The 15,226-nt window shown below is 42.4% G+C and overlaps 2 protein-coding genes across 2 annotated transcripts; one reads left to right on the top strand and one right to left on the bottom strand.

The window, feature by feature from the left end:
• Positions 1-573: 573 nt before the first annotated feature.
• On the top strand, positions 574-3,042 carry LOC131848784 (uncharacterized protein K02A2.6-like). Its single transcript, XM_059198721.1, has one exon. The coding sequence runs from the start codon at positions 574-576 to the stop codon at positions 3,040-3,042; it is 2,469 nt and encodes an 822-aa protein (XP_059054704.1).
• Positions 3,043-3,665: 623 nt separating this feature from the next.
• Positions 3,666-5,066, bottom strand: LOC131848783 (uncharacterized). Its single transcript, XM_059198719.1, has one exon. It carries the CDS (start codon positions 5,064-5,066, stop codon positions 3,666-3,668), a length of 1,401 nt encoding a protein of 466 aa, XP_059054702.1.
• Between the last annotated feature and the right edge of the window lie 10,160 nt (positions 5,067-15,226).

The raw sequence follows: 15,226 nt of genomic DNA, 5'->3' as shown, positions 1-15,226 counted from the left end.
ACCAATGATTCTACGGTTATCAACATGGACAAATACATCACTGCACTTACTAGGACAATTAGATGTTGATGTGACATATAATTATAAGCAATGTCCATTAACAGTTATTGTTGCTAAAGGAAAAGGCCCTAATTTGTTGGGTCGGAACTGGTTTCAACCTCTAAATATTTCTATAAATAATATAAATTTAATAGAGCCCTATTAAATTTATATTATTTATAGAAATATTTATAGACTATATGCCCTCATGGCATACAGTGTGAAGACTTACTAAATAAATATAAAAATATTTTTTCACATGGCTTAGGTACCTACAAAGGAGAGCCTGTAGCAATACATTTAGTCCCAGGAGCTGTCCCTAAATTTATAAAGGCGAGACCAGTACCATATGCTCTGAAAGATCGCGTAGAACAAGAGATAGACAATTTGGTCAAAGACGGTGTGTTGAAACCCATACCGTATTCAGAATGGGCAACTCCCGTAGTACCCATTGTATAAAAAGATGGCAGCATTAGATTGTGTGGTGATTACCGAAGCACAGTGAATCAAGCTACAGAATCGGATACATACCCAATGCCGACTGCTAATGAAATTTTTGCGCTCCTGGCAGGAGGACGATTGTTTACAACTTTGGACCTGGATCGAGCGTACACACAGGTGCCAGTTGATGAACAGACATCAAAACTAATGACATTAAATACAACCAAAGGTCTGTTTTCAGTACATAGACTAGCATTTGGTGTTAAAGCCAGCCCAGGTATTTTCCAGCGAGCAATGACAGCATTACTTGCAGATGTCCCAGGAGTTGCTGTTCTGCTTGATGACATTATTATTACTGGTCATACACTAGATGAAATGAAAACACGACTGAATATTGTTCTGCAACGTTTAACAAACAAGGGACTAAAGCTTAAGCAAAACAAGTGTAAGTTTGGAAAGACGCAAGTTGAATTCTTGGGATTTCTAATAGATGCCGAGGGTATACACCCTGCAAAAAGTAAAATTAATGCAATAATAAACACGCCACCTCCAAGGAATGTTCAGCAACTTCAAGCATTCCTTGGATTATATAATTTTTATGAACGCTTTGTACCTCACAAAGCAACAGTTTTGGAGCCACTACATAGATTGTTGGACCAAAAGCAGGATTGGAAATGGAGTAAAGAGGAACAACAATCTTTTAATACCGCAAAAAGTTTACTTGCAAATGATGTCTGTCTTACACACTATGACACAAAGAAGAAACTGATTTTAACTTGTGATTCATCAGACTATGGGGTAGGAGCCGTTCTGGCACATATTATGGCTAATGGTGATGAGAAACCAATAGCTATGGGATCAAGAACACTACACCCACATGAAAGACGATATTCTCAATTAGATAAAGAGGCCACAGCAATTCTGTTTGGGATTAAAAAATTCAACAATTATTTGATGGGTCGTCGATTTACAATTATAACGGACCATAAACCGCTTCTGGGAATATTTGGGACTAAGAAGAAGATACCAGATATTCTTTCACCACGATTGACTCGTATATGTTTGACCTTAGCAGCACATGATTATGAAATTGAATATAAACGTGGTAAGGAAATTAGTAATGCTGATGGACTTAGCCGCTGGCCAATGCCAGTATTATCTCAAGATATTGATACTCCAGGGGAGGTTCTCTTAATAGCAGAAACACCACATGACTTGCCATTTGGTCCAAAAGACATTGAAAGAGCAACTTCTGGAGATCCAACTCTCCATAGAGTAAAATGGTTCATTTTAAAAGGGTGGCCAGCCCGAATTACAGATAAAGAGTTACATACATATTGGTTACATCGCTTGGAGTTGAGTATACAAGATGGCTGTATTTTATTGGGAAGTCGTGTGGTATTACCAAATAAACTTAGAGAGGACATGTTAAAACTATTACACCAAACTCATAATGGTATAGTACATACTAAAGCTCTGGCTAGGAGTTATGTATGGTGGCCACAAATGGACAGAGATATAGAGAAGATGATCAGCAACTGCCATTCCTGTTTAGAAAATAGAAATATGCCAACAAGATCATCACATGAATGGATTATGCCTGCTAGACCGTGGTCCCGTATTCATGTTGATTTTGCAGGACCTTTTCAAAATAAAATATTTTTGATAGTAGTAGACTCATATTCAAAATGGCCTGAGGTTCACATTGTAAATTCTATGGCATCTAGCATTGTTATCAAACATTTACGATATATTTTTGCGCAACACGGGCTTTGTGAAACATTGGTATCAGATAATGGTACATCTTTCGTGTCAAAGGATTTTGAGGACTTTTTAGTGGCTAACAAAATAAAACACATTAGGACAGCACCATATCATCCCGCCACCAACGGGCAGGCCGAGAGAATGGTTCAAACTTTAAAAAATAAACTAAAAAAGATGACAGATGTACCTTGGGAAGTAAAATTACCAAGAATTTTGCTGACATTGCGTAGTACGCCTTGCACATCAACTAAGAGAAGTCCAGCCGAATTATTGATGAATAGACAGCTGCGGACTTTATTAGACACTGTTCACCCAAATATCAATCATTACAGAAAGACAGAAAATCAGATTATAGATAATGCAAATAGGAAGAATCGTGAAACTCAAGTTGGAAAGAAAGTAATGTACAGGAACTATGCTGAAGGTGAAAAGTGGAAATCTGGAACAATAATAGGGAAGGAGGGTCCTTCTAGCTATAGAATAGAAACAGAAAATGGAGAGTGTATGCATAGACACATAGATCAATTGGTAACACTTAAGGACACAGAGACAGAAGAGTTAAGAACACAGGGGACAGAAAGTGAAATACAAGAACAGGTAGCAGAAGTGGAGCAGGAATTGACAAATGAAAACTTAGGTGAAGATCAGACATGGGAAACAGTGCAGGAGCAAGATATAATTGAGATACCCAGTTGTGACCAATGGGCGGACATGCTGGGAATACCATCAACATCAAATGTGGGAAAGATTAGAAACAAACCCAAAGGACATTCTAAACTCCCTTATGATAGATTGTAAATAGGATAACCATACATTGTTGATTTTTTTCAAGAGTTTGTTAATATTAGTGTTAAGCTTGAGGGAAAGGTATGTTGTATAACAATAATTGTGTGTGTCTTTTATTGTCACCCTCAATATAACTTTTTATCAAAAAAGTCAAATATGTAGGGTACTCAAATATAATCATTCCATTTAAGCCTCAATACAAGTATACACATTAAAAACATGTTTCTAAAATATAAATGTGTTTTAATCCATAATAGAAACTATTGTCTACAATTATTGTAAAAAGTGAACATACATCAACATTTCAGTATTACATAATAAAAACATTAGAAAGGGCTGTAAAATTGGCTTGAGGCTAATAATGTAACTAAATATAAATAAGACAGAATTAATAAAATATCTGAAGGAATTATTTCACTAAAACAACCTTCAAAACTCAAACGCACAATTTTTATTCTCAACAAACTTTTTATTCCACTAATTTTAACAACTCTCTAATACTACAGATTACAGACCACAGACTAATTACATTTTTAGATTGTAATATATTTGTGTTTTTTTTTTTTAATCAACTTCAACATTCTCCGCCGCCAAGGATATGTACGTATCGTACCATATCCTTGTACGTATCATTCTCAGTTGAAATCAGGAAGTCTACAAAGTTTAGACACCGAACGTTGCATAACACCTGTGGCTGTACGAACATCGTAAACTCTAGCTAGGCCATCGGAACTCGGATACTTCTTTTGTATTCGACCAAGGCGCCAACTGGCTGGAGACGCTCTTGAGTCTTTTATTAAGACCATATCTCCAATCTCGAAATCTTTTTGAACCCTCATCCATTTAGGACGTTGCTGTAATCGAGACAAATATTCAGTTTGCCATCTTGACCAAAAATCACGCACTATTTTCTGTGTCAATTGCCATCTCGTTAAATTGGATACATTTACCTTTTCATAGTTTCTGTCTGGTAAAGTTATAGTAGGCTCTCCAACAAGAAAATGTCCGGGCGTCAGATACTCGTAATCATCATTAAGTGCTGTTAGTGGACGCGAATTAAGACAAGCCTCTACTTGAGTCAAGACTGTGTATAACTCCTCAAAAGTAAGCGTAGTATCTCCTAGTATACGCTTAAGGTGATACTTCACAGATTTCACCCCGGCTTCCCATAAGCCTCCAAAGTTAGGAGCGCCAGGTGGTATATATTTCCAAACAGTGCCTCTATCATCCAACAAAATTCTCAATTCTTCAGGAAGTTCGTTTTTACCCTGTTTCCACATCTCAAATAGGGTTTTCTCTGCTGATATAAATGTAGTTCCGTGATCACTCCACAGCTCATAACATCGACCTCTTCGTGCGACGAATCTTTTAAATGACGAAATAAATGCTTCTGTTGTCATGTCACTGACTAACTCAAGTTGTATGGCTTTTGTTGCCATGCAAATAAATAGGCATATATATGATTTATATGCTTTAGCTCCTCGTCCTTTGCTCATTCGACATAGTATAGGACCAGCATAATCGACTCCACTTATTGAAAATGAGCGAGATGGATTCACTCTAACGTCAGGTAAGTTTCCCATTAATTGATTACTAGTAGTAGCATTGTATATAGCACATTTTTTGCACTGTCTATAAAATCTCTTTATTCTTTGACCGCCATTTATAATCCAATAATTATTTTGCAGGTATGAAGTCATTAATCGAGGACCTCCATGCAGCGTCTCTTTGTGTGTATCATCCAACAGAAGTGGTATAAGTGGATTATCTCTGGTAAGTATGACAGGATGTTTTCTTTCATATTTCAGCTCTGCATGCTTTAAACGGCCACCAACTCTCAGAACATTCTCATCAAGGTAAGGACATAATGGTAATAATCGACTACATCTTTTAATAATTTTCTTCTTTTTCAGGGTTTCTATTTCATCTGTAAAGTCTATTTGCTGAGCTATTTTAACACAAACGGTAAGTGCCTTATCTCTTTCTTCACAATCTATGCTTTTATATTTAATATTTTCTTTTTTTACATTTTTCATCCATCTTCTACAAAAGGCAACAACGTTCAATAGTTTCTTCAGTGACGAAAATCTATTCAATTAGGTAAGTTTAAATTCATCATCTTTAGTTTTTATAACTGTCGTATTACATTTAATCTGAACTCTTTTTTCCAACTCTGTTTCAGGAATTATATCTTTTGGTAACATAAAATTAGACATCTGCAGTAATTCTGGACCTTGCTACCATAAATGACTCTCTTTTAGTACACTGGGTAATAATCCTCGTGATGCTGGATCAGCGGGGTTCTCTTTTGGATTAATGTACAACCACTGAATATTCAAATTGTTTCTAATTTCTATAACTCTATTTTTAACAAATGGTGTCCATTTATTTGGGTCGCCTTTTATCCAGGCCAATGTTACTTTGGAGTCAGACCAAGCAAATGTTTTACTGGTATCAATGGAAAGTATTCTCATAACATGTTTAAGTAATTTACTTAACAATGCTGCTGCACATAGTTCCAAGCGCGGTAAAGATATTTGTTTTACAGGCGCAACTTTAGTTCTTGCCATAATCAACGTTGTTTGGCAGGGAAAATCCCTGCCAAACAACGTTGATTATGGCAAGAACTATTTATTAGATAGAGATTATTACTCAATACTCTAGTATAAACTACGGCTGCATATGCTGATTGCGAGGCGTCTGCAAATCCATGTAACTCCACTTCCACATCAATAGTACTTTCATTCCATCTAGGAATCTTGATTTCGGACAGTACAGGTAAATCATTTTTATATTTATTCCATTCTTCTTTCAGATCATTCGACAGTTCTTCATCCCAATCTACTTGTTTTAGCCAGAGCTTTTGCATAAATATCTTTGCTTTAATTATGGCAGGTGATAACCAACCCATAGGATCGAATAAAGAAGCTATCTGGCGCAATATATTTCTCTTAGTAAGTAAATTAGTATTTTCGCTTTTCATATAATTAGGTGCTATTTTTTTTTTTTTTTTTCTTTAAACTGTCCTCATTTGTCTCCCACATAATACCCAAAGTCTTCACAGTCTCTTTATGATTTATATCTAATACAATACTATTCACTCTTTTCTCAGGATCTATTGAATTCATAAATTCTTGACTATTTGAAGATATTTTTTGTAATTCAAATTTTCCCTTCAATAACATTTCTGCTAACTCTGTGCATTTATCGCATCGCTCACATTATCAAAACCAGTTAATACATCGTCCATATAAAAGTCTGAATTCACAATTTTCGAGGCAACAGGATACTGTGTATTTTCATCTTTAGCAAGCTGTCTCATGGTTTTTATTGCAAGGTAAGGTGCTGAAGCTATGCCAAAGGTAACTGACAGTAATTTATAGGTTTGTACTTCATTATTTTGATTAAATCTATATAATATTCTCTGATATTTTGTGTCTCTCTCTTGTATTTTTATCTGGCGATACATTTTAATAATATCCGCCACAAAAACTATTTTATGTGTTCTCCATCTTAGGATAATATCTCTTAACTCTTCTTGTACATTAGGTCCAATCAAAAGCCCATCGTTAAGTGATACTCCGTTTGTACCTCGACACGAAGCATCGAATATGACACGCACTTTCGATGTTGTTTTATCATCTCTGAAAACTGCGTGATGCGGTAAGTAGACTGTATCTTTCTCTCTCTCATCTTTTACTAATTCCATATGGTTTAATGTTATATACTCTTTTAACACATTATCATACTCTCGTTTTAAGTTTTCATTTCCAGCCAATCTTCTCTCTAAACCTCTTAATCTTTTCATTGCTATTTCTCTAGAATTTTCAGGTAAGATTGGATTGTCTCTCACAAATGGTAAGCTGACTACATATCATCCTTGTTCATCTCTCATGACTGTTTTCTCATATATTTCTTCTGCTCTAGCTTCTTGGGAGGTAAGTGTATTTTTATTCTCAGACTCTAGTGACTCACATTCCCAAAATCTCTGTAGCATATTATCTAACGTTACACTCAAATGCATACTAATAATTTGGCCCTTATTTGGTAATCTCTCAACAGATTCGCCGCCAGATATTATCCACCCTAAGTAAGTTTGTTGGGCGATTGGTTCTCCTTGCTTTCTCTTTAAAACTCCACTCATCAAAATATCTGTGTAGACATGAACACCCAATAAAAGGTCTACATTTCCAGGTGTATGGTAAGTTGGATCTGCTAACTCGATGCCACTGAAATGTGTCCAATGCTCATAATTTATTCTTGTAGCGGGCATGATATCTGTAACATGCTTAATTACATAAGCAGTACACTTTAATTTATAATTTTTTTTTTTTTTTTATTCATTCTAAAGGATAACTCAATCTCCGCCGCGTGCTTGAACGGGGTAGACATCTGTCCAACTGCTGACCTTCTACATCTTTACATTTCAATTGTAATCTCTCTACAACTGCCTCACTTATAAATGATTCTTCTGAGCAAGGGTCTATTAAAGCTCGAACAATCTGTGGCCCTCTGCTCGTTTCTAAATTCACCAAAGCAGTAGCAAGTAATGACACACGGCCTCTCTTCAGTCTCATTATTAATAGTCTCTAAATTTGGTTTAGTTATATGTATCAACGTGCTTTCTATTACAGATATCGATAAGCATAATTTAAATTTTTTTTTTTTTTTTTTCACAAGGTAACTAAGATTTGTAGTTGATGGGTGAGAGAGTGCTTCCCAAACTCAGATTGAACTACCATTATTGGAGACATTCTCATACTAGCCGATGGAAATTTTCCCCGAGGTAGATGGCCCCGATGACGTTGTTAAACTGTTGATAAGGCTGTCCACCTCCGCTAATGTTGTAATGATCTCTACCTTTGGAGTTCCTTATCGCTCTCTCACCTTCATAACTCAGAGAACCATCAAAAAAAAAAAAAAAAAAACCTTTGTCTTACCGCCATGGGAACAGATAAATTCCAATATTATCTTCCCCGATTATAGAGTGCAAGAAGAAAATCTTAAGATCTTAACAAATAACACACAAGACACTTAAATTGCTTGCTCGTACATAACAATCCTAAAGAAATAACAACAATACTAATATCACCACTCAACTTATTGCGCCTGCACGCTAGATGGCGACTAAGGCAAATGTAAAAGGCGATATGGTTTCGTTGTGGATGTTCCAGATAAACTATGGAGGCGCTAGCAAAACCTGCGGTTTAGGTTTAGGTTAGGTTAGGTTAGGTTAGGTTAGGTTGAGTCGCGTTCGAGCCGCCGTGGCGTGCGGACGTGCGCACGGTGGCTCCGGAGCGGTGCCGGGTCGCTCCGCGGCCGCCGCCGTCCGCTCCGCGGGCGCCCGGCGTCCGTCGGCGGGGCCCGGCGCCGCTCTGGCGGCTCCGGGAGTCGCGCTGCGAACACGTCGAGACTTGTTCTCCGTGTTTCGTACGCCATCGCGAGTGAGGTCACGGAAGTAGGTCAAATGATGTGTCATTTGGCGGTCGTGTCTGTGACCCTGTCAGATGGCACACCGTGTGACTGAAAAAGTGACTTTGTGCGAAGTGAGTGACAGTGACACTATAGCAACAGCGGGCAGGTGGCCCCTGTTGCTACCGGAGTGGACTTATTGTGCGAACGGCGGGTGTGGCTCGGCCCCCGCCCACGCGCAATACACGGACTGAGGTGAGTCGCCATAGCAATAGTGAGGCAGTGCCCTGTTGCTATGCGAGACGGACTGTCGCGGCGCGCCGGGTACCGCCTCCGTGGCGCCTCGGGGCCGCTGCGGGGCCGCTCGGTGCCCGCGGGGCCGCTGGTGCCGCTCGGCGGGTCGGTGTGTCGCGGCGGACTGTGTGTGGTGGCGCCGGCGGGCGTGGCTCGTCCCCCGCCGGTGCGGGACCGCGGGACCCGGCGGAGCCGCGTGGGCACCGCCGGCGCGTCCCGCGGGACCATTTGGAGGACCGCGCGGCGCACCCGGTGTCGCTTCGATGCGTCGCTCGGCGTCGCGCCGCGCGGTACAATTGTGTGGACTGGCTTGCGGCGGGTGTGGCCTGGCCCCCGCCGCCGCCGTCGGGACCGCGGAGACCCAGCGGAGCCGGGTGGGCGCCGCTGGTGTGTCCCGCGGGACTTGTTGTGGAGGGCCGCGCGGCGCGCGTGGCGCCGCGCGGTTCTATGGAGAGGACTGGCATGCGGCGGGTGTGGCCTGCTCCCGCCGCCGCCGACAGGACTGTGGCCCCTGGCGGAGCCGTGTGGGCTCCGCAAGTGTGTGGACACGGGACTGTTTGTGTGTGGAGTGCCGAACCCGGACTTGACTGTGTGGCGCTGGAGGAGGCGAGCACTTAGTGCCCTCCTTCCGGCGATGGGGACTTGCTCCCCTGGTGGCTCGCTCCTGCCTGGCGTCCGCAAGGACGATCGGCGGAGCGGTGTAGTGGCTCTTCGGAGCGCCGGGCTTTTAAGCCCGATGAGAGTAGCTGCCCCCCCATTGCGGGGGCCGGGCGCGGTGATGGTGAATCCACCGCGTTCGTAGTAGAGCCGTACTACCCCGGGGAACGCCTTGCGACCCGGGGTATGTATGTTTGTGGGGTGCCTTGCACCCCGCGTGAGTGATGCCGTGGACCGTTCCCTAAGACGGTCAGCGGCCCAGACCACTGACGGCTGAATTGGTCGCTGTTGGTGGTCTGTGTGAGAGTCCCCGACCCGTGTCGGGGCACCGGGCGGGGCGGTGTTGCTATTCCGCCGCCTTCGTGCGCCCGGCGTGGAGGGGGGCGGACGGTGCGTGCACCCGAAGTCCCAACCTAGACACTCGGGGCGGCGGATGTAGGGGCATCCAAAGCTCCAAGGAGGCGAGTGGTCAGAGGAGGGCGGGCGCGGAGTGGTCCCCGCGCCCGCATCCGAGCGGCTCCTTCAGTGGAGACCCGCGGCCGGCATGCGGACGAATGCTTCGGCGGACCCGCATGACGGCGCTTTCACGCGGTTTTAAAGGAGGAACACCGGGGGGTTTTGGTGGGTCGGATTCGTCCAGTCCCACAGTATTCGTCCGCTCCCCTTCATAAAGGCGGACGTTTCGGTACTGAAACCTTTCCCCTCGAAAAAAAAAAAAAAAAAAAAAAAGGTTAGGTTAGGTTAGGTTAGGTTAGGTTAGGTTAGGTTAGGTTAGGTTAGGTTAGGTTAGGTTAGGTTAGGTTAGGTTAGGTTAGGTTAGGTTAGGTTAGGTTAGGTTAGGTTAGGTTAGGTTGGGGCGTGTGTCGGGCAACCTCCTAGTATGTTCCTGCCATTGGGAGGCTTCCCCATCCTCGTGGATACGTCCGCGGGGAACGGTGGCCGAGCAATGGTTTGGTTCTGGTACGCCCCGGGCGGGATAGTAGTCGTTCCTTCGGGATACGGCTACTATGTCGGCCAGTAGTCCGGCGAGTAGGGGATGGGCGCTGCCTATGGCGCTCGTCCAATAAAAGCGGTGGTGTACAGCTTCGGCGTCAAATGAATTCTTGGGTAGGGAGCGGGCGTCGTTTTCGGCGTTCGCTCATAGCTTAGGGTAGAGTAGGGGGTGGGTGTAGTATTCGGCACCCACCCAAAATGTGTAAATAGTGTAAATAGTTAGGTTTAATTAGGTTTAGTTTAGGTTAGTTTTGTAAATATGTAAATAGGTTTCTTCTTCCTTTTTGGTTTTCTTCTTTTATATTTTGTTGGTTTTGTTTTGTTTTGTCATTTTGACTATTCTTTACCCTATCCTAATATTCTTTCTATCCCTTTAGTTTGTTTCTTTTTCTTTTCTTGTTTCTTCTTCTGCGGGACCTCACCCGGGTAAAAAAGGAAACAGAAGACCATGGCAGAAAGTCAAAAACAAAATATACCCCAGGAAGGTACCAGCTCAGCTGGAGAATCCTTCCCCACCGCACCGGATTCGCCGGGGGTGGGCCGTCCCGTGTATTCTGGGGGGGACAACTTATGCCGTGAGTGGGGAGAAGTGGAGAGTGTGGACGATGAGAGAGAAAGGCGAGAGATGGTCGAGAGGATCCTCGTAGAGATGGAAGGAGAAGTGATGGAGGGGTTGGAGTCAGACCTGACGGGTTCGAGTCTCTCCCTGAATTCAGGGATTGAGACCGACCTGGCAGAGACACATGAGACACCCAAACCACAGCGTAGGGTGTCACAAAGAAAAAGGAGAATCGTCGAGAAAACACAGCTCGATTCCGACGATGACACGCCGCAAATTATGGTTGTGGCGCCAAAACCAAAGGCGACGAAGAAGACGGCTCCCGCTAAGGTGAGCACTACCGGACGTGACAAGGAGAAGGAGGTGGCGCAACCTGTCGCCGGAACATCCAGGCCTCTGCCGCATGCTGGTGGTATATCCCACCCGAAGACACTGCAGCATGCGGATAAGCTCGGGGCCGAGATCGAGGAGGGGGTTAAGGCGATCCTTGAAGAGATTGCCAAATCCAAGAATTTGAAAGGCGGAGTGATAAAGAGTATCAAGGACGCTGCCAAGACCATCCGGGCGGCGACTGAAACTCTGGTCGATAGAACGGCTACAGTGGAGTGTGCGGAACTCCGTAGAGAGAACGCCCGCCTAGCACAGGACCTGGCGAACCAACGCCAGCTCCTGAATTCTATGCGTGACGAATGTGGGAAGATGCGCAAGGAGATGATAGCCCTTCAGCGCCAAGTTTATTCTTCCCCGGATGCGCAGGTGGGTCGTCTACAGACGGCTAATGAGAACTTGGAGCGCCAAGTACAGCAGTACTGCTCCGAGAACGTCCGGCTGAAGCAGCAGGTGATGGCAGGCAACTGCGAGCTGCGGAAGCTGAGACGAGAGGCGGAGAAGGCTGTGACTGAAAAGGCGCCGCAGTCGGAACCCGCACCTATGGAGACCCCGGAGGAGACACCGGCCCCTACACCAACTGCAGGGCCTACGCCGGCTGAGGATGCTGAGAGCCGGTTGATCAGGCGAATCGGGGAGCTCTTCAACCCCCGGTTTGCCAAGTTGGAAGAAGGCCTACTCCAGGCACAAAGAGGAAAGGCGCCGCCCAAACCGGGTGCGTCGAAGAGTACCCCGCGGCCGCCGGTTAACCGGGCAGCCGCTGCGGGTGCCAAGAAGGGCTCGTTAAGTCAGCCAGCACCCATCGCTAGGGCCGAAGACCAAGGAGGAGCGCCACCGCCACCGCCCAATGTCAACAAGGAGGGATGGGCGACAGTTGTGCGTCGCGGTAAGAAGACCCGAGCGACAAATGCGCAGTCGGCTCCTGCCACTCAGCAGACCACCGCTGAGTCGGCCGCCGCCTCTCAACAGAGTGCGGCGAAGAAGAAGGCCGCGGCAGAACGCCGCAGGAGAAAGAGGAGGCTCAAGCCCCCTAGCTCGTCGGCGATCGCTAAACACGCCCACATTAAATTAAGTGTAAATCACTTTGCATTACAATTAACACGATCATTTATGACCTAGTGTTACATTGTAATATTGTCTATACTAATATTATACGTAGTTGTCGGCCTCGGTGGTCTAGAGGTTAAGCACACCGCCATACTTCCGATGGTCGCGGGTTCGATTCCTCATATTTTTGTATCTTCTGGGTGTTTTCTATGTATAATATGTATGCATTTACGAAAAAATCTATGTCAGTTACCTAGTAACCATAACACAAGCTTTAGCTAGCTTTACTTGGGACTAGATGGCACTGTGTGAATTGTCTTGAGATTATTATTAGCATAAAACAAATTCAAATGGGTTTATGGACTCTTAACACCGATGAGAAATATCTCACTACATTCCACTGTTATTAATTCATATCGTAGCATCTTTATTGTTACTCTATTATAATCCAGATGCAATTTGCACCTGTAAACCATAGACGCTATAACGATCCATTAATAAACCCATAAAGCAACATGGTTTTGCTTGAAGGTATAAAAATATTAGTATGATGACAAATGTAAAATTTAAATTCAATATATATTTATAAATATCTTTATTGCACCAAACATCTTGTAGAATTATACCGACAAGTGCTTTTGTTACACAAAAGGTGGTCTTATCGCAAGCAATGCCAGACGACCTTTGGGTAGACAAAAGACTCCAAAAAGTGGTGGCGCATGAATAGCAGAATTAAAATATTATTCTGCCTTTATTATTGAATATTGTTGTACTGGATTGTTCCACCCCCCTACTTCCAGTCCCGTCCAATTCAAGCGGAAATCGAAATAACGACAGCCTGAGCCGAGGTTCGAACCCTATTAGTGCCTTCGGACTAAAGTCGTATCCATCAGGCAGGAGTTGGCCTTCATCCGCTCCATAAATCCTTACGTGGGTGTCATCTACACTTGCCCCCTATGGTTCGGCGAAATCTTAAATATTACTTCTAAAAAGTTAATCTCCATCAGATAGACCGTCTATTGCTATTCCAATTACTGCAAAATAAAATTTATTATTTATTACCTGACCCGCGCTAATACGTCTGCGTTTCATTTCCTCACCTTTTGCAATATTTTTCATTGCAGCACCGCTCCTATTGGTCGTAGCGTAATGTTATATAACTTAAAGCCTTCCTTGACAAATTGACTATCCAATAAAAAAAGAATTTTTCAATTCGACCCAGTAGTTCCTAAGATTAGAGCGTTCAAACAAATAAACTCTTCAGCTGTATAATATTAGTATAAATAAATTCAGCTCTACTAAACTTGTCAGGACTGGACAAGTTAGTGACGACACGAATAATTAACCACTGAGACAACACATGTGGGCGAAACGATACCCATCATATTGCTTATAAATGATCCACTAGATCGTTATGGCAAAACGACAAAGTCCGTTACGCATAAAATTAGAATTTATACAATCTTTGAGGCGTTTAAACAACCGTTATTCTCGTTTTGTAGACAATAGCGGCCTGGCCTGACCCTGCGCAGATCGACTCGTCCTAAATTAACGATAGATTGAATTAGAGAAAAAAACATGACGAAATCCGTTGAAAAAAAGGTCTACTTTAAACGACCATAGATATTATAACTGTCCCGTCTATTTTTAAACAAAGTTGGATAAACTTGCTTATGGTATTAAAATTGTATTTCAATTACAATTTATTAAAAGCGTATATGTGATTTTAAATCTTAATGTAAGGCCTACAATAGTCAACAAGATATGATAATTCATTTTCCATTTGACACATAAGTTATCTATTTATATATATAAATACATACATATTATATGTACATAGAAAACACCCAGACCTATACAAACAATCGTGCTCATGAATACAAATGTTTCCACCGTGCGAGGAAACGAACCCGCGACCATCGGAAGTAAGGCGGTGTACTAAACCGCTAGACCACTGAGGCCGTCAATAGTACAGGATTATTTATCAGACGCGTGCAACCCCTTTGTTATTATTACTTATGTTTATATTATTCGACTGACTAAGCTCAGACCAGACCGCCTGATGAGTCTATATTAATCCCTACGGAACCCCATCTATACGTTTGGAAGTTAAGTGAGTCGACACGTGTCCGCCTGTGAATAGTAATTTCGAATGAGAATTCATTGTGCTGTAAGTAATTGTGTATAAATCATTTTAACTGGGCGCAGTCTCGTGACTGTGACAGTTAAAATGGTTTGTCATTACAGTATAGTTAATTGTATTTACTCATTTTCTACTTTAAAGGTTTAGAACAAAATGATGTTTATAAAAATGCATGAGAATGCTATAAATACGTAAGCAAGTGATGGTGTTTATAAAAATACATGTTTTTAAACACATATAAGCAAGGGAAACTGTGGAATCAATTCACTAAAAAATTTTTATAGGAATAGATGTTTTAAATGAAAATAACGGGTAGAATCTGTAACACGATACATACAAGAAACGAATTATGTGAAGTAGAGAAAGCAAGAGAAGAGCTGCTTTTATATATTTAGACTAGATCTCCCGCTAAACGTTGTTTTGTGATATAAATTTAAGTACTAATATCACTATTAAAAAATCGGGTTGGGGGTAGAAAGGTAAAAATTTAGGGTTGTATGTATTTTTTAATACGATATTATATAAAAATGAGAAATAAAACTTTAGTTCAATAAATAAAAAAAAGGAGTGGACAACCCTTATCACTTAGGAGTATGCAAAATGAATAGTAGCCGATTCTCAGATTTACTCAATATGCATATAAAATTTCATAAAAATCGGTCAAGTTTCGGAGAAGTAAAGTAACTAACATTGTGATACGAGAA

Source organism: Achroia grisella, unplaced genomic scaffold, assembly GCF_030625045.1.
Source record: "Achroia grisella isolate CSIRO2021 unplaced genomic scaffold, CSIRO_AGI_Agris_v1 utg592, whole genome shotgun sequence".
In the NCBI taxonomy this organism is placed as follows: Eukaryota; Metazoa; Arthropoda; class Insecta; order Lepidoptera; family Pyralidae; genus Achroia; species Achroia grisella.
Note: the sequence above shows the minus strand (reverse complement) of the source record. Positions and strands in the feature narration are given on the sequence as shown.